The sequence below is a fragment of the Bactrocera latifrons genome, unplaced genomic scaffold (assembly GCF_001853355.1).
Source record: "Bactrocera latifrons isolate USDA-ARS-PBARC rearing strain unplaced genomic scaffold, ASM185335v1 scaffold_170, whole genome shotgun sequence".
Lineage (NCBI taxonomy): Eukaryota > Metazoa > Arthropoda > Insecta > Diptera > Tephritidae > Bactrocera > Bactrocera latifrons.
In genome coordinates this window covers 486753-509348 of record NW_017535186.1, presented here as the reverse complement: position 1 = coordinate 509348, position 22596 = coordinate 486753, and the positions used below count along the sequence as shown (strand labels likewise).

The following is a 22596-nucleotide window of genomic DNA, read 5'->3' as shown; positions in this document are numbered from 1 at the left end:
CTAGTCTACGAAAAGGAAGCTAACGTGCGAAAACTATAGTTTTCTGGGAAACAGCTGTTAAAAATTCCATCCGAATCAACTAAAAAGTGAAAATTGATTTTTTGACACCTAAGCCCCCTTTCCGTAGACCAGGTCACATATATGTTTGTACATATATATCTCAATTAGTTTTAGGTGATACGTACAACCGTTAGGTGAACATAACTATAATACTCTGTAGCAACTGGTTGCAAAAGTATAAAAACTACCAATGTTCTCATAATATATTGTTTGGTTGCACCCGAACTCAGCTCCTCCTTAACTGTTTTTTCTTTGATAGCTGTGTAAGCCACAAATCTACATGTAATTTATATTAGAACTTCGCTTTTGTTGAAAAATTCAAAACGAATCGGCCGACACTTTTTGACACATAACACACCATACAAGCAAATATACATATGTATGTACATATGTATGAAATTTGTGAATACACTGGTGATGATATATGTACGTATTTATTACTCAATACATTCTCATCTATTTATGTTCAGTAAAATGAAAAAAGTAGGAAAAATACTATATCTGAAAACGAAAGCCCGAAACAACAATAAAAATAGCTCAGCACCATTCTGTTTAGATGAAAATGAAATGAAAACACATTCAGACTCTTATACATACTATAGTCGTGTGGATATACTTATGTGTGTATATTATAGATATATGTACGTGCGCTGGATCCAAATATAAACTTTGTGGGGGAGATCATGTGACTTGACTCCGGACAGGCTGGCTAGATGGTTCGCTTCTGTAAGAAGTTACTGTGGGTAAATGAACGAAAAGTGACTAACGTGAAGGAAGATACAAACTTGTTACAAGAAAAATGCACACATTCATACAAACTTATGTTTTTTTCAATAAATTTACATACATACTATAATATGTACATAGATATATTTTAAATAGTATTCACCGAGAAGCTGTGGTGGGTGAAATTTTTCATTGTTTTACATACACACTTACTCATGAATCCACGCTTACTAGAACAACTAAATATTTTCTATCCACCAGCTTTTTGGTGACACGTTGGCGCGTTTACAAAAATAATGATTCAATGAAGAAAATCGGGCCGGCTTAAAATTCACTATTTAGACAATCACTGTTTTAACGGGCAATTGTTAAGGTAGTAGGTTGCGTAATGTTGACCATATACAGTCGAATATGGGCCTTAAATATTATAGGGGATAAGGATATAGGCTCAAAACTCATACACATTTATGTATATCTACTTATAGTATACTTCTGAAACCATTTACATAACYACCTTTAAAAATATCCATAATTAATTCTACTTGTACTAAAACTTGCATGGAATTACATACACATTTATTACAATGTAATAAGTGAAAGAAAGAACATATGACAATTATTTATTTTCTCATACGCACGATTGTACTATTATTAATCTAACAGACTATTATTGATTATTGCACGAACCATCTGTTACAATTTCTTAAAGAAATAGTTATATGTAGATACGTATGTACATTGTATACATGTATGTATACCTATCTGTGTCCAGAGATATAATAAGTCGTGTTAATCGTTGCCATCGTCAAGAGTAAGGTATGTTAGGTTAGGCTAGGCCAAACCGTAYGCTACCCAAACAAAGTGATGACAACACAGAAGAAAAGGATTCAACTGAGGAATTACAGATGTATTTGATTTTTCCCACCTTTTCTAATATCATTTTGCAACAAAAATTATTTATAATTTATAATTTTTTTATAATTGTATACAAACATATGTACATGCACTTATAGTTATGATCATACGCATTATATGATCATGTACATTATATTACTATGTCCWTATATAAAGTCATACATACATACATAATATGCATACATATGTATGTATGTTTATTATTTTGCTTATTTGGCATCGTTTCAATTTTTAGGGACAAATAAAAACAAGCAAAAGACTTCAAGTTCAAGAATTTCACATGTCAACTAGAAAGTGAAATATTTACATAAGTATGTACATACATACATACATATATGTACATATATGCCATTTTATAACATCTTGGCTGTTGTTTTCCACAATTTGGAAAAAGTGAAAATTTCAAGTTCAAGATTCTACATTAAAGTATGTGGATACATACATAMATACGTCCATACATATGTACCTCGGTGCCAACAATTATAGCTAAAGAGTATTTAGTTATGTATTCGAAATTTTTTTCATCTACAAAAATTTAACTGATTAATAACAAACGAAATCTTATCCTTAAAAAATAGGTTCAGAAACGGAACGCCTTCGAATTATAATTAAAAATAAAAAGCTTGTTAAGATCCCATAATTTTAATTAATAATATTTGTACATATGTATGTATGGATGTATGCATTTTATTTACTAACAAATTTTAGTGAACAGCTGCAAGTTCTCTGGAAAGAGTGACAGTTCTAAAGCTCTTCAAAAAATACCCTTCCATACATATAATATATGTATGTATGTATGTATGTATGTACTTATATATTAACAAAAGGGGAACATTTAACAGCAGCAGTGGTTTTATACATACATATGTATGTACATATTTATTAACTGCATGTCAAGAAAAGCTTTAAGGCTCTTCAGTATACACACGTACATATACCATATATGGTATACCATATACATATATACATTGCATAATGTATACACAGATATTATGCAAGTGAGAACAGACATACTTATATACAAGTAAGTATATGTATCTTAATCTAACAAATCCGAGCAAAGATTTTTATGTGGGAGGCTAAGTTTGTATGCTTTTATGTACATGTGTCATATATAGTGCATTTGCGCTTGTCAGCAACATACATACATAAGTATATACGTAGGACCCGTCTATTGGCAGGCGCATTGTGCAAGGCACAGACATTGTTGTGAACTGGGGTACAAATCACATCCCAACAAGCCAAATCGATAACGCAAAAGCCTCATTAAATTATTAAAAAAAAGYGATTAAATTGTTGGAAAACGCATTAGAGAGACTCTTTATCATCAAAATAGAAATTAGGGACTTACTCTGAATATATTATTTTCTTTTTTTTTTTATGGAGAGCAAAAAATTCTAAAAACTTAACGAAATTGCAGTGTTCTGTAAATTATTTCGCTGTAAGGAAAACTTTGCTGTACAAAAGTTCGTAACAAAGATACTATATATTTGTACAAGTTATTAAATATTTTGAAAATACTTCATTAACATATACATACGTACATAGGCCCAGAAAGTTTTAACTGTTCAAAAAGTTTGAATTTAAAGCTCCAACTCGTAGTTATTCATTTTGTGGTTTAGTTAATAAAATATAGCTTACTGGGTTATATAGAAGGAGTGCATGTTAAACCTGCATATTACTTACATATATTAATATAGGTATGTATGGATGGGTTCTGCCATATGCTGTATATATATACATTTGTATATACTTTATTAATATAGGTATGTATGGATGGGTTCTGCCATATGCTGTATATATATACATTTGTATATACTTTAATTATTGTGCCGCCTCTCTATGAACCGACTACATTATATGTATGACGTGTTATTGTATTGTATGTACGTAACAGTTCACGCAATTTACCCTTGCGGCAGAGAATATCGAAGAACGTACGAGCCCCCAACAATAGTTGCATTGCATGGATAAATATGCTAAACATATATGTATGTATGTATGTATATAAAGCTTTTAAATTTYCAAATAATCTTATATATAAATATGTATATGTAGGTATATTTATTCGTATGTATGGAGTTGATCATTGCCGCTGTCACAGCTCGCTTGTGTACGTCGATGTGCATAAGTATGAGTTTCGTTTTTCGTTGCACCGTTATATATATTAACGAAGCCGTAAAAATGTGTGAGTGATGCGCCGACGTTAGCTTGAAAGCAGACGAATGTTTGCCGGTGGCAATTGTTGTTGTTCTTGCAAATTCTCTGGTAACACGATTTGACTAGGCRGCACACGAAAGCAAAGCTAGCGGGGATATTGTGAGAAAGTGCGCGTTTTCAGTTGAACAAAAACGAATTGAATAAAAAGCTGAAGAAGTGCTACAGTTGCGGATAGCAAAATAATTTTGATCATTGTTAAGTTGGTCGTTGGATACTACGGTTGAAAAAGGTGAGCGCTCTTCCCAAATCGTTAAATTTTGGGAAAATATAGGAAATATATTCAAGTGCTTTGATAAAACATGAAGTAAATTAAGCTTTCGTAMATTTCAAATGTTCAGAGGAAAAATGAAAAGTTTTGGTAGTGTTTATTTCGGAAATGTGAAAATTTGCTTAGCGTTTCTACGTTACGCAACACTTAAAATTTTCTCTTAATTTTTGTGATATAAATTTTTATGGTTGGATGGTAAAGTGTGCTGAAATATTTGGCTAAAAAGTTGGCAAAAGAGTGTGAGTCAGCATTTAGTTTTGTGTTTTCATTACTTTTTGCTTTATTTCTACCAAACCGGTTACCGGTATTTTTGACGTTATTATTTATCATCCTTTGTGTTTGATGAGGCATTCGTGGTAWAATACTTCATTTTTTTTATTTCTTTCGTTCAACGAATATAACAAAGTGAAATACGTTAAAATTAGCTACTSTTGCTTGCAGTTCAATTCAAAAATATGACATGAAAATGTTCGTTAAATTGTCTTTTTAGTACTTTACCTTCAATCTTTGTTTTCATAAATTACTGCTCGTTGGTCACGTAGGCGAGTTTTACCTTAGGGCTGTGAAAATACTTTGAGTATATAAGTACTCGAAGTGATCGTGACACTAAATACAAATAGTTAAATATTTAATTTATTGTGTGTATTTTAAGATCGTTAATTATAGAGTATACAATCAAAGATTTAATTGATTTTTGGGATATATGGTAGAATATAGGGTATTTTTGAAAAGCCATCTATTAAGTTGTTTATTCGTATACATATGTATGTATATGAACATCCAAAATKTTCGTAGGATATGAGCGTCATTGCTTATATATACATACTATGTACATATATAGGTATATGTATAATGTTCGCTAATTTTTAAAAGTTACTGACTGATCATTCACCTGAAAGCCGATAACTTGTTTATTATTCTTGATCATATGATGCAAAAATTGAATTGAGTATTGTACAACAACTCGGGGAGAATTGCTGTAATGAGTGGTTTGAATTACAATTTTTCACGATTACTGTAGATMTTAAGTAAACACAGGATTTCAGAGCACTTGAAATGAAGCAATTATTATAAATATGGTTTATTTTATTTTTTTGGTAAAAAGATTTTCTGTTGTAGTTTTTTCTTTTAGTTTTCTGTAAAAAATTTTGCCACCACGAATTATGTATATACATTACATACACATATGTATATACATTACATACACTTATGTATATACATTACATACACATATGTATATACATTACATACACATATGTATATACACCTTTCCAAAACTAACTTATTGTTGAAAATTATGGGGAACTTCTCCAGTAATATCTATTTAACTCTCTAAAACACTTAATTTTGTATCAAACATACATCATTGAAATAAGAGTATAAGGCGAAGCCGTGTCTAATTTTATATTAGTTGAATAAATACAYCAACTCCTTTTTATATTAACGCCTCGTCCTGATGAAAATATATACACAGTTTTTATATATTATTTTGTTTGAATGAAAAGTTATTATTGTCACATACATATGCATATGAATGTTCATAATTAATAACTGAGCACAATTCCGATTTCTTTGGCGCCGCGATCTGAAGGTACCGTTGGAAAGAGGAAGTCAGGAGGACTTAGTTTAGGAGATATTAGACCTTAAAGTTCAAAAATTCGCAAAATTCGTACATTTCAGGACGCTATTTCACCAAATTATTTTTCACTTCAACTTAATTAAATTACATTATAAACTTGTAAATAACTCCATATCTTACATTCTTAGCAGGTTTTTTTTTACCTAAAAAATCTGCATTTTGAAACTTACGTTTTACACTCGTTTTAACCCCATTTGTTTACCAAAAATTACGACGAATTGGAGCGCTGCCATATGATGATAAGACAATTCTGAAATTCCTCTTTTTCGCAAAAACATATGGATATTTTCTTTTTTAAATTTATTAAGCAAATAAGTAATGTTATATACATGTATTAGTAATATTATATAATATTGTATATACATATGTATAAGTAATATTATATAATAATATTACGTAATAAAGTGTAAAGTATATTAGTACAGTACGAAAATTCAAATTTTATTTCAATATAATAACAAAAACTCAATATATTTTATTATTTTTAACGCAGAAAGAATACCCTCAGGTATTCGTTCGGCCAGGGTTATTTTTTTAAAGCGCGGCCGAAGGCAGCCAACGCAGAAAGGAGTACTCCGCGCAAGTACTTCAGTCCACCCGGGTATTCGCTCCACCAGGGTTATTTTTTTTTTTAAAGTACTTCAGTCATCCCGACATGATATTATATACATTTTTTTATACTATATTATCATAGAGTTTTAATTATATGTGTTAATTAAATATAAATCAAATATACATATGCATACTATATGTAAAATGTATAATATGTGGAAAAAGGTTTTCACAACTCAATTATAACTTAAAAATTGTTAGAAAGTATTTTTTATTATAATTAATGTAGAAAAAAGGATCACGCAAAAAAACAAACAAAGAAAAATCGTTAAGAATCCTACATATTTGGTGTTTAAGATGTGGCAACGYTCGTTTTCCTCATAATTGAAAACAATCTAGCCTTTGCAACGCCGAGTTCGCTAAGTGATTTTTAAATTAATACATTTAGCTGAAATATTACAAAATAAAATTGAAATGTGAACTTATTTCAATGTTTAGAGTGTATATTTAAATATACAGAGTGAAAAACGTGAATAAATTTAATGGAAGATAGAGAAATACCTTGTGTTATTAGTGCATATTTTTGAACTTTTAATCGTAAAATTTTAAAAAAATACAAGTAATTTTTATATTCTTTTTGGATATTCCTCCTCTGGAGAAGCTCCCCTATCCGGACATACCCCATTTATACGGAAATTCGGTTTTTACCCCTCCGCCAAAGTAATCGGAATCGTTCCAATAACTTAAATGAAACAAAAAAATCTAATATACTGTATTTTTGTAAAGTAAAATTTGCTTAAAAACTGAGTAGCTAAGCAATCGCTAGTGATGACTTAATCAAAAGCCGAATGTCCACAATTTATTTGTAAATATCCGTACTAAATATGGCTGTATGTTCATATATAGTTTGGTGTGCTTAAATGGTCGTTTGTTCACGTTCATATGTATTTCAATATTTTCAGTACAAACACATACGATTATCCATCAATATACATATATACAAATGCATTTATGTAAATAACAGCCGGCATTCTGGTTAATGTTTACTTGTTCACTTTCCTCTCAATAACTCGCGCTATGAGTAACTACGATAGGCACATAAGTCCATAARGAGCTACATATTTTAGAAATTACTCACAGTTGAATGAAACACATTGCAAAGTTTGACAATTGTTCAATTAAGTCTAATAAATTTATGTGAATTGTCTGGAAAACACACGATCACCATTATAGCCCCTCACTTCCAACTTTCCTTATATTCTGGACATTCGTTAATGATGTTGCTCATTCAATTGTGACGATCAAACGCGCACAGAAGCAATATATCTAGTGCAATTTTTTGTATAGTAGATTCATAGATTGAGGAAATGTATATACATACATATGTACGTATATTACTCGAAGTATAACTAGAAATCGAGAATTTCTTTCACGAGTGTTTTATAAGGAAATGGAAAAAAAAATTAACATAGATTTGTAGTTACAAGCATAGGTATAAAAAAAGTAGAATACATATAACGTTACCAAACTATATAACGTTTTCTTTAAATATTATGTAGTGTTGGGCACAATGAAATGCAACAATCCATACAAGTTTCCATTTAAAGGTTCCTTTAATTCTACTAAAAACACAAGGAATCCCATTGAATGCAATCAGAGCCACAACAAAGTAACTATCAGTGCACACAGTAGATGTTTGCGTAATCAACATTTAACCCGTATAGTACAAAGAAATCAAGAGGGTTTGCGGGCAAATTTTCAACTTTCTATGTACGTATGYTTATCTGTAAATATGTGTGCAAATACAGATGTTGCGAAACTGCAGTTAATGTAAATGAAAGTGATATATGTTTGTAGGTAATGCATATTATATAACCGTACTTAGGTTATGCAACGTTGACMCAGTTGGCGTTAGTTAAAAGCTTGAAAAGTTGAGCTTTCGTTACAGGGGAAATGAGGCTGGAAGCTTTTARCAGTAATGCTACGATTAACATTGAACTGTTGATTTCTCCATACTCGACAGCAGTAAACTTTCTTGYTTTTGCAGGGAATTTAATTTTAACAGCTTATTTACTTTTTAATACCCTTTATATAGATACTATGTATGTGTGGTGCATACTATATACAATATATAAGAAGTGAAATTGCATTCGAGAGATTTTGTTACATTTTAAACAATTGTTTAACTTTTTCCAATTATTGTTATTCTTATTTCTTAACATTTATTAATAATTTTAATTTATAATTTGATTGTGATGAATTCTTTAATAACATGAATGTCTCAGGTAAAGAAAKATTACGTTTCCATATGTATTCAAAATGTATATACTTCTCTTCTACTTTCTCAATCTTTATTAATTCTTTTGTACCGTTGAGTTTKTTTGTGCACTTGTAATAAAAAATTATAGACATCTGCATACATACAACTATGTATGTATGTATATGTGTGTACATATCTACATGCAACCCCTTTTTAAATTGCGAACTTTATATGAGATAATGACAAGCTTTATTGCTGTTCCAGACAATGTTAAATTGGCAACATCCGTTTTTTTTTTGTTATGTATGACTAAAGCGAGTTATATTTTTAAGAAAAATACGTCAATACATATGTACATGTACGGACGAAGGAAAAAATCATTCAGCGTTTGCAAATGGAATAGGTTTTATGGCTTTACAAGCAGGATCAAATAAACATCTAATAAATTAGATTTATGAAAATCGTATGTATAGGGGATAATCATATGAGTAACAATAAAGTCTATAAACAAATTTTTAACTTATCTTTATAAGGTACCATATACGTTCCTTTTAATTTTTTAATATTAGTTCCTCTTAAGCTCCTTTGGTACACCGTACACCAGTGCCGACAATTATTATTAAAATTAAGAAGCTCGTGAAAGCTGTAAATTTATTCGCACTAAACAATTTCACTAAATTGTATAACATATGTATGTATATACATATGTACATATGTATGTACAAAGATACAACTTGATTATTGCTCAAACTTCTTTTTTGACACATTTATTTCACTAACTATTCTCTGCAACCGTGTAGGTACAAGTATTTGACTATACATATTTGTTCCTGTGTGTATGCTGGGCGACATTTTTAAGTGCACTCTTGAAAGTTATTTATCAAATAACAGGCGAAAAAAATTAGTGGGTGATTCAGAGTCAAGCAAAAATTCATATCTACTCAGATAACTTTTACGATTGAGTTTATAATTAAATCTGTACAATTTGAAATGAGCAAACACACCTTTACCTTTTCACCAGCATTCGTTGTTAATAAAGCGATCGCGTAACAACGTTTATAATAGTCGGCGGTTAATTAATTTAGTACATATGAACCTGTTGTTGACTCTAATAGGAAAATTCTCAAGTATTTGAAATATCACCGAGTTGTTTTAATCATTATTTTCAAATGTGTGTAACCTACGTAATGTAAAATTTGAAAGAGCAGTTGTGAAATAAACAAAAACAGTTTTTAATGAATATTTAATTCGGTTGTTAATTAATAATTTGTAAAATGCGATATAAATTAATGTTCATATACAGCTATATACATTTATAGATAATACAAACAACCTTKACTGGTTCAAACGTTTCCAGTTATTTTAATTTTTGACGTGCGTTTTCAAAATTATTTCCCACAGTTGACTGCACTTGGAATTTATAAAATAACGAACTGATAACATAGTTTCAATTACAGGAAGGATATTGAAAACTGATCAGGATTTTGAAATATGACTATAGTGCAAGTCTTTGCGTGGTAATTTTTGAAATATACTGACCATATATGTACATACATCCATATTTATTTATGTACATACATATGTCAAACATAGGTTTTTACTTTAAAAGTTGTTTTAATATCTATATATTAATGAAATACTATATTTTAAAAAATATGTACATAAATACTCTATATACTACGTATTTGTACTTTTCGCAAAATACCCCTTGTTGACGTCTGACTGTATGAGCTAAAGCACTTCACTTATTATTAACGGTTTTGCAAATTTTACAACAATTAAGATGTTGGACATTAATTAAACACAAGTGAGAATGTGTAATGTATGTATGTGCTTACATGAGTCCATTTATATGCACCTTTTAACATTTCCTTTTGCTTGTGAAGACTGCCAAAGCAAAAATTTCCGTACCTTATCAGCATTTAGTTTCTATTGCCGTTGATAGCAATTATATTTCTTTATCAAATTCCATTATATTATTGTACTTCACCTATTTGTGGGACTTATTTAGATAGCCATATTAGCAAATTCAATGCATGKAAATTTCACCTGCATGTGTATTAAATTATACCCATGTGTGTCGAAAGTAAACCGCAAGCGCGAATATTAGCAAACATAAAAACACAGTTTGAGTAAAGACATTTACACGTGCTTACCTGTAAAAGTTTATTAGCGTATATAATATTGAGATTTCCACCATGTGCATACATCCTAAGCGTTTCGTTACGACTACATACATATATAACAGTTTTAATCGAAATGAATTTTACAATATTATTATACGAATGTGCCCGAAAATGGACAGTAATTTCCATTAATATGATCAAGAGGAAAATACAATTGACAAGGATAGTCGTCTAAAAGGTCATAACTTTTAATGAAAATTTTCAAAATCAGAGATATACTCTATAAAAACAGGTCACAAATATTTATTTTGGCGGTGCATACATTTTATATGTCAAGATAATTAATGGTGATTTTATAAGACTGTCAAATTCTATTATAAGTCAACTTGGAATTACCATTTTTATATCAAAGGCTATAATAATATATATATGTATAGGGTATGCCAATGTAAATGCATATCTATTTGAGCACGTTTACGTTATGGCAATACAAACTATAATTACGGGCCTGTCGGGAGTATTAAATCTTAGAATGAGCACATTCTTTCCCACTTTTTGAATGCGCAAGCGTCAACATAAGCAACACTATTTAACTAAATGATTGTCGCAAAAATATTAATAAACACTTAATCGTGAAATCGAAAAATATTGTATTGTTCCATTGATTACATAAAATCACAATTTTATGCATTCAATTGCCATTATTTGAACAATATCCTTTTCCATCCCCCGTTGAAAAATGTACACATGTACACGGGTGTATGTCCCAATTCGCTCTCCAATCTCTCCGGTTGCTCTTCATTCAGCTTTAAGTCAAATAGCTGACATGCATGCATCGTCTGCCTGTTGAGCAACAACAACATACTTCTGGTGCCGTTAACCACAAAATATCCACCGTTCACCGGGTAGAAGTGCCATTTAAAAAGTCCACCTATGTATAGCTGATTCCTGAATCTAAAATTTAGTTCCTTTAAAATTTCCGATTGCGTTCGTTTGTTGTCGGCAAATCACTAGGTAGCTAGCGGTCAGCTTCTCGTGTACGCTTGCAAAGCTACCAAATCAAATTACCAAAATCATAGCTGTACACAGGATAGCTGAAGTATACTTTTGGGCGCGGCGGCCACAAATAAACGAATTTTTCATTAAGCGACGACGTTTAGCTTAGTACGAACGCGAACGTGTAGTTTTTTGTAATAAAAATAGTTTTGTCTAAAATATTTGTATATTTCAAATACCAATCAAATGTATTAAATGCATTTTSAAAAAAGTTTCCCATAGAAAAAATAGAAATATAAAAAATAGATTAACTTACATGGTAAAGCGTGCTAACTCAAAAGGAATTCTATTGAGCATATACCAGAATTAATTAACAAACATCAAAAATTAACAAATACGCACAAACTTTGTGAAATCAAAATATTGTGGAAGAAATTTCGAGGAATTTTAAAATTTTTACAAAGTTAATACGATTTTTAATGAATATTTAAGTCAGACGTCCTTTTGCCAATAAGCAACGAAATCAAAGACATTTAAAATAAAATAACTTCTTTTACACAATAAACCATAATATATACTAAAACTCCACAACTAACCCACCATCATCTCACAAGCAAGCAATTAAAAGAAGTCGACAACTGGAGAGTGGAAAACCAGCTATAGAAATTTCAATCAACAACGACAATTGCGAAAATTAAAAAATTGTGTACACAGATACAATACATACATATTTACTTCAAAGGGGTTACACCTTTTTTTGATGTAATGAAATCATTTATTTAGTTTCAAGCGTTAGTATGCAAACTTAAGCAATAGTTAAAGTAAAACGAATTCTCTTAACAAATTTTTATGTACAAAATATACATACATACACATATACGAAGTATATCAAAACTACATAAAGTAGATAAGTATAATCAAACGCCCACTTTGTAAGTTTTTGAGCAAATTACTTACCTCAAAATAACGGTGATATACCAACATTTTGCATTTTGGACCAAAGTGAATCATATTGAAACAAACGAAAACTGTGTGATTTAACATTAAGATAAAGGCCCTTCAAAAGTAGAGTAGGGGGAGGCAAAACAAATACCCAGTATTGTAGGATATTTACTGAATTCTGCACGTCAAAAATTAAAGATTATCTATACGCGTAGAGCCAAAGTAGAGAAGATATAGAAAAACAAATAGACGACAAATCCCACTGCTGTAGAAAGTATTAACAAATCAAACAAAAAGACAGTCTGCGATATGGGTGGTTGTGCTTCAAAAGATAAAAAGGACACAGTGGTCGACGGGGATGCGGCTGCCGCAGACAAGACGGGCACCGCCGAAAATGTAGAGGACGGTGCAACTAACACAACTGCAGACCCTTCGGCCACTACTGCGAATGGCGACGCGATCAACAACGAAGGGTGTGTATTGCTTAATATTTGCAAATATGCGTGATTTTAACAAATGGAACAAAGGCAACAAAAGTTGACAATAATATATACATATGTATATGTAATATATTATTTGTAAGTAACTTATATTTAAAATATATTCGCTTCGCTTTTTTTTTTGCATATTCTCCATATTTGAATTGTGTCTTAATGGTTTTCCTTATTTATTCCTTTAGTTTAGAGCAAAAATGGTTTTAAGCTTAATTAAAAAAAATAAAATATTCCTTAAAATATAATTGGTACATAGCATCCACGAGGATATGTAGGCGTGTTCATCAGTACATACATACATATGTATGTGTGTATATACACATAGGCTTGCTGCCGTGGTGTCGTCGCGGAAACAACGCCCGCTAAAAAGGATCTATTAAATTATTACATCTGTTGGATGCCACAGTAAAATGAGTCACACATTTCTGGTCTAAAAATTTTTTAAGTTTTTTGCTTTTGGGTGGAGACAATGTGAATTCCGGAGCTGTCGTATACTGTATGTATGTACATACACATACATATGTCTGTATTTTGAATGTTTGTACAATATACCGAATTGGGGTAACTTAAAATAAAATAGTAGAGAAAATAGATACACATCGCATTTTCCTCTTAACCGCCCTTAATTTCGATCGCATGCGTGACAACTACTCATGTCATTAAGTCGGTTTGAGGCAGGACAAAAGCCGGTCTCGTTTGATTTTTTTGTTTTTTTTTTTTTTTTAATATTTCTGAGTATCACACATGCATAGTGCAGCGTTCGAGCACTTTTTGTTTAATTTGCAGATTTTAGTAAATGGAACCACTACAATAGACAAAATATCTAAAGAAGTTCGTTAGAAATTTTAATATTCATATTTTGACAATTTTTTTTTCCATTTTTTTTTCAAAAAATTATTGATTTATTTAAAATACTTATTTTTGATTATATCGTTAACAAAATTTCATATGAAAGCTGAGAAAATGCGCTTGCTCATTAATCTTCGATCCTTAATATTCCGCGGAATGCGTATTGAGCAAGTTTCTCATGCCTGCTATACGGACTGGTGCAAGTAATTGACTATTTTGACTTAAATTAATGCAATTTCTTAAAAAAATATTAATTTTTTTCTATGTTCTATTTATTGCAGAAAATTAAACATCATGGTTGACGCTGCAGTTCTTGCTAAATTGGAAGAGGGCTACGCCAAGTTGGCTGCCTCTGACTCCAAGTCATTGCTGAAGAAATACTTGACTAAGGAAGTGTTCGACAGCTTGAAGAACAAGAAGACCCCAACTTTCGGCTCATCTTTATTGGATGTTATTCAATCCGGCTTGGCCAATCACGATTCTGGTGTTGGTATTTACGCTCCTGATGCTGAGGCCTACACTGTCTTTTCTGACTTGTTCGACCCAATCATTGAGGATTACCATGGTGGTTTCAAGAAGACCGATAAACATCCACCAAAGGACTTTGGTGACGTAAGCACTTTTGGAAATTTGGATCCCAACAATGAATTCATTATTTCCACTCGTGTGCGTTGCGGTCGCTCCCTTGAAGGCTACCCATTCAACCCATGTCTAACCGAAGCCCAGTACAAGGAAATGGAACAGAAGGTTTCATCTACTTTGTCTGGTTTGGAAGGCGAATTGAAGGGCAAATTTTACCCATTGACCGGCATGGAGAAATCAGTTCAACAGCAATTGATTGATGATCACTTCTTGTTCAAGGAAGGTGATCGTTTCTTGCAAGCCGCCAATGCTTGCCGTTACTGGCCATCTGGACGTGGTATCTACCACAACGACAACAAGACTTTCCTGGTGTGGTGCAATGAGGAAGATCATTTGCGTATCATTTCGATGCAAAAGGGCGGTGATTTGGGTGAAGTTTTCCGTCGTCTAACAAACGCCGTAAATGAAATTGAGAAGCGTATTCCATTCAGCCATGATGACCGTTTGGGCTTCTTGACATTCTGCCCCACCAACTTGGGTACCACCATCCGTGCGTCGGTGCACATTAAATTGCCAAAATTGGCTGCCGACCTTGCTAAATTGGAGAACGTTGCTGGCAAATATAACTTGCAGGTACGCGGTACTCGTGGTGAACATACAGAAGCTGAAGGTGGTATTTATGATATCTCCAACAAACGCCGTATGGGTCTGACCGAATACCAGGCCGTGAAGGAAATGTACGATGGCATCACCGAACTCATCAAGATCGAAAAGGGCATGTAAATTGCTACAATTTAAGTGTAGCGAACGTTTATTTGTAGTCAAGCAAAGCAGGTGTTGTGAAGTTTAGTATGTACTAAGTGAAAGAGGGTGCAGYAGTGACAGGTCCCGGCATTTTCAATAGATCCTATTGGGAAGCTGTCTTTGCTGCGTTCATATGAAATGCCTTCCTGGAGAAGAACAACAACACCATCTACAACACTGCTACCACCAATAAAACCTAACAATGAAAACACTTATCCTTAAAAAAGAAGACGTCAAATGTTTGGACTTTTTGTGAAACTGAAAATAAAACACAAATAATTTATAATTTTAAGTCTTAAGTTTATAAAAAAAAAAAACATTGAAAATAAAACTTAAAACAGAACCAAATATGAAATGAATTTGTATATAAAAGATACCTGGATTTGTGCAAGGACTTTCTATATTAGATTAATTATKCTTTGTGAAAAGTAATAATTTTCACTTTCGTATGTCTACTTTCAAGGCAAATGTTGGGTGGGTGAACTGAAACATTTTATAAGATATTTGGGGTTACCTATACAAACGACGAAAAATTTCAATGTGGAACATTCTTTTTTAGTTGTTACTGACGTCACTTTAACGTATTCTAAACCGCAGAAAATCTATGGTAGCATATCAAACTTGGTTGGTATATGATTGTAAAAATTAGCAACTATGCTATCCATTCCTATTAAAATCTAACATAATAATTGTTTTCCAGTTCTGGACTTTTCCGAATTAATCTGCATATTAACATATCTTCAATGCATGAAAAATTTTTTGTTCATTATTTAATTTAAATAATATCTCTTTTGCAGAGAACGTAAATTGTGGTCAGAGAACGTTTATTATGTGTTTCGTTTTTATAATGTGGCACCGCTGTGAACCACATTTTTTTTAAATGCATCTCTGCGATTATAATTTTTCTTTCCGATATTTCGATAAACGTTCTTCTGGTATTCTGATATTCTGCCCCTTTGCTATTTCGACTGTGCTAGCACGTGTTGGTTGTAGTTCCACGTTTATTTTCATATAGCTTTTCTATAATTATTTGAAATATAAGTGGTAACAATAATGGCTACAAATGAGCAATTAATATCCGCACTCGTGCTAGAGTATTTAAAGAAAAGAGATAAGAATTTAGCTAAAGTGTTTCAACAGAAAACAAATGCGGTATTATTTGGTACAGTCTTTTTGTTGTAGGACGGTTTTTAAGTAAAGCTGAATATTTTCAGGGTACCGTCGGTAAAGGTTTTCCAAAGTTGGAGCAAATTATTGAAAGCTATCAAAAAAGTAACAAGAAGAAGGTGCCCGTTATCAAATCGATTGCAGGCGACTCGAGTGATGAGGACAGTTCTTCAGAAGAAGAAACAGCAGCACCACAGACTAAAAAACCTAACGTTGCTTTAACCAATGGTAAGGCTGTTGCATCGAAAGGTAACGCGAAAGAATCCAGCTCCGATGATAGTAGTTCCGAAGAAGAAGCTGCTGCAGTAGTTAAAAAACCAGAATCCAAAGCAAAGAAGGATGAATCTTCAAGTGAAGACAGTTCTGACGACGACGAGAAACCCGCGGTAAAAAATAATGTAAGCAAACCGGTAACACAACAGACGAAAGAGGTAAAAGAAATTTATAATTTGGAATAAGTATGTGATTTTTATGGTTTTACTTTACAGAGTTCTTCTAGTGAAGATAGTTCTGATGACGAACCACAAGTCAAAGCACCTGTCAAACCTGTTGCCACAAATAAAGTGCAACAGAAACAAAAGCAAGAGTCAAGCAGTGAAGAATCTGATAGTGAAGAAGAAACTAAACCAACAAAAACACCATTAGTTAAAAATGTTGCAAAGAAAGATGACACTGAAGACAGTTCGGATGAGAGTGATAGTGAAGAAGAAAAGGCTAAACCCGCACAGAAGCCGGTAAGTGCCAAAGCTGTTGTCATAAAGAAAAAAGATGACTCTGACAGCTCCTCCGAAGAAAGTGAAGAAGATGAAAAACCCACCAAGGTTGTCCCTGCTAAAGCCAAGGCAGGTGTTAAAGCAGCAAGMTCTTCCGATTCAGATTCGGACAGTGAAGACGAAAAACCTAAAGTTGTCGCTGCAAAAAAAACCGTAGTTAAAGCTGCTGCGGTTACAAAGAAAGCTGACTCATCTAGTGAGGACGGCTCCGACGAAGATTCCAAGTCAGCTGCTAAAAAGATAGTAGCAAAGAAGGAATCCAGTTCAGAAGACAGCTCCAGTGATGAAGAAACTCCCGCTGTTTTACCGGCTGTAAAAAAGAATGTTGTCCCGACCAAAACTAAAAAGGATTCAAGTAGTTCTGAAGACAGTTCATCCGATGATGAAGAGCCTCCAGCGAAGAAAGCAGCACCTTCAAAAGCTGCAAAAGCTGCTGTACCAACTAAAAAGAAAGATTCTAGCTCTGACGATTCATCCTCTGATGATGAACCACCAAAAAAAAAACAAGCTGTAGGGACTGTTAAGGCTGTCGCTGTAAGCAAGAAAGCTGAATCATCCAGTGACGACAGTGATTCTGATGACAGCGAAGATGAGAAAGCGAAGGCTAAGCCAAAAGTTTTAGCACCAGCAAAGGCACAAAAGAAAGAGGAAAGCAGCTCTGATGATGACGATGACGACGAGGACGATAACGAAGAAGAGAAGCCCAAACCAAAAGTTGGAGAAAAGCGAAAATTTGATGATTCTGCTGCAGGAAAAAATCAGTCTAACAATAAATATAATAATTTCGTTAAAAGCGGCGAAGGCAAGGTACGTAAAAAAATATCAATTAATTGAACATAAGTTAGGTAAAGTTAACAACAAAAATTATTAAGGAAGGAAAATTTATGTCATAAAGTTCCAAACCTCGGCAGAAAGTCTGTTTTTCCAAAAAATATAATATAAAGTATTCAATTTTAGCGAAGCATTTAAAATATATTAAAAAACTTGTAGCTGCTTTGTAATATATATCATTTAAAATTTCTAAAGCCACAACAAAATGGTTTTGACTCTACACCAAATTTTAATGGTAACGCAAAGTTTAATGATCAAAGAAAATCGAATGGAGAAGTGAGGAAAAATACGCCCTTTAGAAGAGTGCGTGAAGAGGAGGTAGAAATAGATGCACGGGTAAAAGATATGTCATTCGAAGCCAAGGTAAGTGCCTCAAAGGGTGTTTATTAAGTGGGTGAAATGTACGACGAAATTGTTACAATCTTTCAATATCGCAGCTGAAAATGGAATTCACAAATTATTAAATTTATGTTTGAGGCACTTACTTATTTGTAACGGATTTGTGCCTTAGGTACAATGCTCTTAATGCTTTTCCTAAATATATACTCTTTTCAACGGTCTTATCGCTAACTCTATGCATTTTATGAAGACATTTGTCACAAGGGGTTAGCGACAAAGCCGATTATTATTGCGAMCATTTGTTTTACAATAAGTAATTTTGATTTGAAATTGTTCAAAAATAAARTAATTTGTGTTTCCTTTTTCATGTGCTGTTCTCCTAACTATTGCCAACCGATTCAAAAAACAATTATGTGGTCATGTTAGAGTGAAGGTGGAGACTTTAATAATAGAAGAGGCGGCAGCGGCGGTGGCTTTGGTGGTCGCGGAGGCGGCAGAGGAGGTAGAGGTGGTGGTGCCGGCGGTGACGGAAATGGCGGCTTCCAAAAGTTTGGAGATAGAAAATCATTTGGTGGCTTTGAAAACGGCGGTGGCGGACGTGGACGTGGTGGTCGAGGCGGCGGTGGTGATCGTGGTCGCGGTGGATTCGGAGGTGGTGACCGTGGTCGCGGTGGATTTGGTGGCGGCGATCGTGGTCGTGGTGGATTTGGTGGCGGTGACCGCGGTCGTGGTGGCTTTGGTGGCGGTGATCGCGGTCGTGGTGGTTTTGGTGGACGTGGCCGTGGATTTGGGCGTGGAAACTTCGGTGGAGCGAATAAACCCTTTAATAAATCATTCGATTCATCAGGGTCTAACAAAAAGATCACCTTTGATGATTAAACTATGATAACGAGTGCAAAATATTTTAGAAACACACAACATAACAATTTCGTTTACATTTCACCGACTATTTTAAATACGCTTGTGTTATATGTGTGTGTACTGATGATTACGAAAATCTTAATTTTATTGCTTTACAGCGAAATGCATCCGGTTCGTGGGGTGAACGGGCGAACAAAGATTTGAAATATACACGTGGAAAGTCATTTAAACAYGAAAAAACCAAGAAGAAGCGTGGAAGTTATCGTGGGGGTCAAATTGACATGGGTGTTAACTCAATTAAATTTGAATAACAATTTTAAAATTCGCTATATATATAACTTGCATTAGTATCAATGCTAATTAATGTAAAAGATTAAGAAATGTAGTTTATAGTGTAATTTAAGTAATCTGAATACATCTGCATTGAGTATAATTTTACAGTTGTATGTATGTTTTCGATGTGAGAACTAAATATTCTTGAAACACAAGAAATAAAGTAATAAACATCCTTTTTCACCAATGTGAATGAATGGTATTTATAAAACTAATATTAAATAACAATTGGAGGCTTAAAATTTGTAAAGGTAATTTTTAATATTCCAAATGCATTATATATAAATATGAATGTATAAGTGAACTTTGAAGGTAAATAATTGTACATATTTATTTTAGCAGCCTTAACCGTTTGACATGTTGCACATTTACTATGCGATCAATTGTGTATTCAGAATTAAGAAATTGCAGTTTACTATAACGAAAGCAAATATTGCCAGGACTGGACTAGGAACGATAGGATGTAGACTGAAATGTATGCCAACAAAAAAAAATCATTAGTTCACCCTTATATGGTTGACTACCCTACTTATGTGGCAGTGTAATATAAAAAATGGTAATTTCTACAGTCGGTTTTGGTCATTTGCCAAAGATAAAACTGTTGGAACTTGTTCAGTTACTTTCGCTGAACGACTTGGCTGCGCATGCGCATTGTATTTATTGCTCAAAATGTCATTTGTTGTTTGTGCAAATGGTTTGTTTTGGTTATTGTAGATGTTTTAAAATTTTGTTTAATTTTATTACTTTTCTAAGTGTGTACGTACTGAATGCAATCGTTGTTTTGCTTCAGCATTTGAAAATCGTTATAATTTCAGTGTAGCGGATTTGTTGATGACAATCGGACACTGCTTAATGACGCCAATTGCTGTCGCATCCATCAAAGTACGAGCTGGCATGTATATATGTATAAACAAGCGTGCATACTCACCGGTCTAAGCCAAATTTGTAACAGTGATTTTAGCTGTTAACTTTTAGCGAGGGAAACTAAGCGCTCGCAATGCTTTCAACAAAATATGCGCAGCATAACAAAAGAAAAGTTGTAAAACGTGTTGAAATAACAGTTAACGTGAATAGATAAAGACTTGTCGTAGCACATAAATATCATATCGTTTGCGTTAATTTGCTGTACTAATAAGTATTTTATTCAATTTGCTTGCAAATAAATATATAAAAAGTGTGGAGTATAATTACGTTGGAACAACAGCAACTTTCTCATCATTCATTCAGCTGGTTGACAATTGTAGCACAAATAATTACAAACGTTTTTATGTGTCTTGCAAGCTCACACGGTATGTATCAATTTATGTATTCGTAACGATAGACATACATATCTTCACACATTTGTAACGTTTGCGGAAAATTTGAATTTGAATTTGCATTAAATAGTTTTGTTAATTAATAATCTTTACACTTGTGCACATTCTTTTTTAAATAGAGCATGACTTACTTATGTACTATATGTTGTGTAGTGTCCAATATTGGCGTTCATATGTTATCTTGATACTATTTCATAGGCTTATATTTAAAATATCTAAAAAAAAAATACCTCTGTTCATTYGTTCAAAGTTTTCCATTAATTAGGTGCAACATTTAATGACGGAAGTGTAAAGGTGTCTCAGATAAGAAAGTTGAGACTTAATATTTTGGGGATTTATGAATTTAGTCTCGAAACGACATTGTTAGATCAAAGTTAATAGAATAGAAGGAATAGTTGGAAATAAAAAATAACTACTTTTGTAAAACATTTCAATATTTTATTACTGAATATACATATGTATAATATGTATTAATAAACCTATAGAAAATAGTTACCTTGCGGTGGTTTCAGCTTTATCACAGTAATATTACTCAAAAACCAACTTGGAACTAAAAATATATATTTACTGATCGTTTGCATATACATACATATATATGTATGTAAACAATATATCGTACACTTACTGCGGTCGCATAGCGTATACTTAGCCGCGTGTGCATGCGTCAATTATAATGATCAGTTCCAGCGTTTTCTGTCTGTTAATTTGTATACAGTTATGTAACAGCCCACACCATTGTTAATCATCTTCACTTTCCATTCCCATCATCCACCACCAAAACGAGTAAAATTGAAAAAAATTACGTCTAAATCGAAATCGATATGAGTTATTTTTCTCCCCAACGTCAACAAATYACTTCGCCAGGCATAGTGCTTATCACACCTCTTTCACACACTCTTTGCCCACCGTGTGCAGCCGCATTATAACATATGATAATTATTTTTTCCGTTTTCACAATTAATTCAATTAGAAATAACATAGTTAACTTAAAAAAGTCAAGCTTTGGCTATTATATAGGAACTCGTCGTGGTTGATTTTAACTTACACCTGTCCAATTCCCAATTGTCAAATAAGCAACGCTTTCCGTTTCAATGCTCTTCTTTATAATGTCTTCACTAAATAAGAAATTGTTAAAAATGTCGCGTACAAGGTGAAATTTTTTGAATAAAAACGCATACCCGCCAGAATGTTGGATTACCCAGCAGACAATTTGGATTTAGAAGAAATTAGAAACTTTCTTTCAATTACGATAAATGCATGTAAACAACAAACCGCACCTGAGAATTAAAGTCMTAGGGAAGGCGTAAATATTAATTAAGATAACAATAACGCTACGAGAGAATCTATAGCTTAGAAAAAGGTTAAGGGGTGTAGGTGGAAAAGAATGTTTTTACTGCATGTCAAAAAATCAATAGCGGGAAATGAAACTATTTGAAATTAAGTTACTATTTTGGGCTAAGAGAAGGTGTAATAAATTGAATTATATATCTAGATTTGCTTTTGCAAGGCACGAACTACTCGAAGTGTAAAATTATAGCAACGT

The 22596-nt window shown here is 32.7% G+C and overlaps 2 protein-coding genes across 3 annotated transcripts in view; both read left to right on the top strand.

Annotated features, from left to right (window-relative positions):
- The window catches only part of LOC108966853 (arginine kinase), a gene marked incomplete in the record, with an annotated part of 18704 nt that extends 3010 nt beyond the window's left edge, over positions 1-15694 (top strand). The window contains 1 exon segment of the mRNA XM_018929966.1: positions 14329-15694. Coding sequence (XP_018785511.1) covers positions 14342-15412 — 1071 coding nt within the window.
- Positions 15695-16398: 704 nt separating this feature from the next.
- On the top strand, positions 16399-19930 carry LOC108966877 (nucleolin 1). Of its 2 annotated transcripts, XM_018930012.1 has the most exons (5): positions 16399-16585; positions 16648-17031; positions 17089-18180; positions 18400-18567; positions 19563-19930. In XM_018930012.1, the coding sequence occupies exons 1-5, from the start codon at positions 16487-16489 to the stop codon at positions 19713-19715; spliced, it is 1896 nt and encodes a 631-aa protein (XP_018785557.1). In that variant the 5' UTR covers positions 16399-16486; the 3' UTR covers positions 19716-19930. The 2 variants fall into 2 exon arrangements, with proteins under 2 accessions (XP_018785557.1, XP_018785556.1); XM_018930011.1 differs by lacking the exon at positions 18400-18567 and having other exon boundaries at positions 18970-19610.
- Positions 19931-22596: the final 2666 nt, after the last annotated feature.